General features: G+C 41.8%; 1 protein-coding gene across 1 annotated transcript in view; it reads left to right on the plus strand.

Moving 5' to 3' along the window:
- Window positions 1-2: 2 nt before the first annotated feature.
- Window positions 3-2,828, plus strand: part of MRGBP (MRG domain binding protein) — a gene marked incomplete at its 5' end in the record, with an annotated part of 7,419 nt that continues 4,593 nt past the window's right edge. The window contains 3 exons of the mRNA XM_006021683.3: window positions 3-99; window positions 1,591-1,712; window positions 2,204-2,285. Coding sequence (XP_006021745.1) covers window positions 3-99; window positions 1,591-1,712; window positions 2,204-2,285 — 301 coding nt within the window. The remainder of the gene's footprint in view (window positions 100-1,590; window positions 1,713-2,203; window positions 2,286-2,828) is intronic.

Raw genomic sequence — 2,828 nt, forward strand, 5'->3', positions numbered from 1 at the left:
GGCCGGAGGCCGGCGCGGCGGCCGAGGAGGCGGCGGGGGGGTGGAGCCCCGAGGTGGAGGTCTGCCTCTTCCACGCCATGCTGGGCCACAAGCCCGTGGGTGAGCGCAGGCCGCAGCGGAGCCTCGGGCTCGCGTAGCGGCGCCAGCCGGGGAAGGCGCGCGGCGGGCGGGCACCGTCAGGATGGACCCACCGCTCATCAGCAGCGAGGGGAGCCTCCACCGGGTGCGGGGGCGCTGGGGGGGTGTTCAGTGCCTAAAGACCATTCACAAAAAAACCCTAAAAAAGTTATTATAAATATGATAAATCAAAATCCCAGCATGATGCTTCTCAGCCAGGGTGTTGCAGCCCCTTGGGATCGTGTCAGGGTGCCGGCACGATTCCCCCTGAGGTGATACACAGGACCCCGGCGTGTGGACAAGCCTTCAGACCCACATTTGTGACCTCTTTGCAACAGAAGAATTGCTCTGGGATTTTGCTGAAGTCAAATCATGAGTGAAAATTAAGAGCTGTCGTTTTCCAAAGGGGTCTTCGGGTCTGTTGTGGGGTACCGCGAGTCTAAAAAAGCGTGAAAGCCGCTCTGCTCTTTTATTGTGTATTTAAAAATTTTAAAAACCCCAGTAAAAGCCAAAAGCCGGCGTTTTCTGAGCGGCGTCTTGCGTTTAAAAAGCTTGAGAGCCGCTTCTGTAGGTCTAGAGACGGGCGCAGCGCGGCGCGGCCTGGGGCATCAGGCGTTGCTGTGTAGGGGTTGGTAGGAAGAAGCAAGACGACCCAGAAATGTATTTATTTGATTATATACCCTTGGATAACCAGTCTTTCCAAACTACTGGTTTGCACGAGTCGAGGAGAGCCCTGTTGATACTTATAAGTATACATTTATAAGTATATCAATATAGTTATAAATGTATAAAAATGTTGGGCTATACATATATCAATATAGTTATAAGTGTATAAAAATGTGGGCCTATACGTATATCAATATAGTTATAAATGTATAAAAATATAGGCCTGTAAGTATATATAGATATAAATGTATAAAAATGTGGGCCTATACGTATATCAATATAGATATAAATGTATAAAAATGTTGGGCTATACATATATCAATATAGTTATAAATGCATAAAAATGTGGGCCTATACGTATATATAGTTATAAATGTATAAAAATATAGGCCTATACGTATATAAATATAGTTATAAATGCATAAAAATGTGGGCCTATACGTATATCAATATAGTTATAGATGTATAAAAATGTTGGGCTATACGTATATCAATATAGATATAAATGTATAAAAATGTGGGCCTATACGTATATCAATATAGATATAAATGTATAAAAATGTTGGGCTATACGTATATCAATATAGATATAAATGTATAAAAATGTGGGCCTATACGTATATCAATATAGATATAAATGTATAAAAATGTGGGCCTATACGTATATAAATAATACCGGGGGGGCATTTTAACCTGACATTTTACGGTTGGCCCGGCATAGTTCAGTATGAATTACGCTGTGATGTGATCACCGCGTGTAAACCTAAGTGAATATTGCCGCTCACTCAGACTTCTTCCTTCCTTCAGGTGTGAATCGCCACTTCCACATGATTTGTATCCGAGACAAATTCAGTCAAAATATCGGACGTCAGATTTCGTCCAAAGTGATTTGGGACCATCTAAGCACTATGTACGACATGCAAGCACTTGTGAGTATTGAAGCTCGGTGTAGGGGGAATACTGATTTTTCTTCTGTAAGCTTCACTAGCTTTCTTACAAGTGTCTCGGTCAAAAGGCCTGAATCTTGTGTCACAGCGGAAATTGGGACTAAATCCACTGGAGTTTTCCCTGTGTAAAATATTACAGGAGGAGAGGACCCAGCCCGTTATTTTTGGCATCACATCTTCATGGAGTTCTCCGGAAGATTTTTGGCCCTTACAACCCGATCTTGCAAGTCATCGGTTCATATTTAACATTACCCCTGTTAGTACGTCTACGCACTTGCACAGAGTTAGTATGCAGGACCCAGGGCATTATTGCCATACAGGCATCTTGATGTCACTATTATGAGACTCCTGACCTCCCACTTATGAATGATTTAAACTTCTCTTGCGTATGAAATGACGTGTGTGCGTTAGAAAACTTCCGGACTGATATTTTAACAAAATCCTTTACAGATTTTTTTTTTTTTCTTTTTAAGCATGAATCTGAGATTCTCCCTTTCCCGAATTCTGAGAAAAACTTCATCCTGCCTGAGGAAATTATTCAAGAGGTGAAAGAAGGTGAGATTTGATACCAGTGTTTATTAGTCTCAAAACAGGAAATCTATTTGAACTCCAAAAGGAGTGAAAGCAGGATGGATGTACCACCCTGAAGCCAAATCACTGTATTGTGATGTTAAGGGTCATGGAGTATATCCATAAGTGAAATGTAGATAGGATCTTTGCTACCTTGATTTGGTACCAGCAGATTCTGTTTAGAGACTTTGGGTATGAATTAGGTCTTTCACTTACTTCAGTGGGCCTGGGTGCAGAGATGAGAGAGGAATTTGGCCCTTTGGAAATAAATCCAGGGAATCAACAATGTATTTGGGTGTGATTTGCACTTCTTGGCTGCACTTCATCGCAGCTTTTGTCAGGACAGAATCTTCCTCATTAATACTTTGGTTATAGTTTTATTAGTGTTGTGCTTGAAAAAAAGACTACTGCAACATAGCAGATGAAAATCCATTGTACGCCTGTAGTAAAATCCTTACTGGATAAGAATAATTAGGCAATCGAACAGCAGTACAATTACTTTTTAAGCAATTAGGGCTCCTATACACG

Source organism: Alligator sinensis, unplaced genomic scaffold, assembly GCF_000455745.1.
Source record: "Alligator sinensis unplaced genomic scaffold, ASM45574v1 scaffold752_1, whole genome shotgun sequence".
NCBI lineage: Eukaryota > Metazoa > Chordata > Crocodylia > Alligatoridae > Alligator > Alligator sinensis.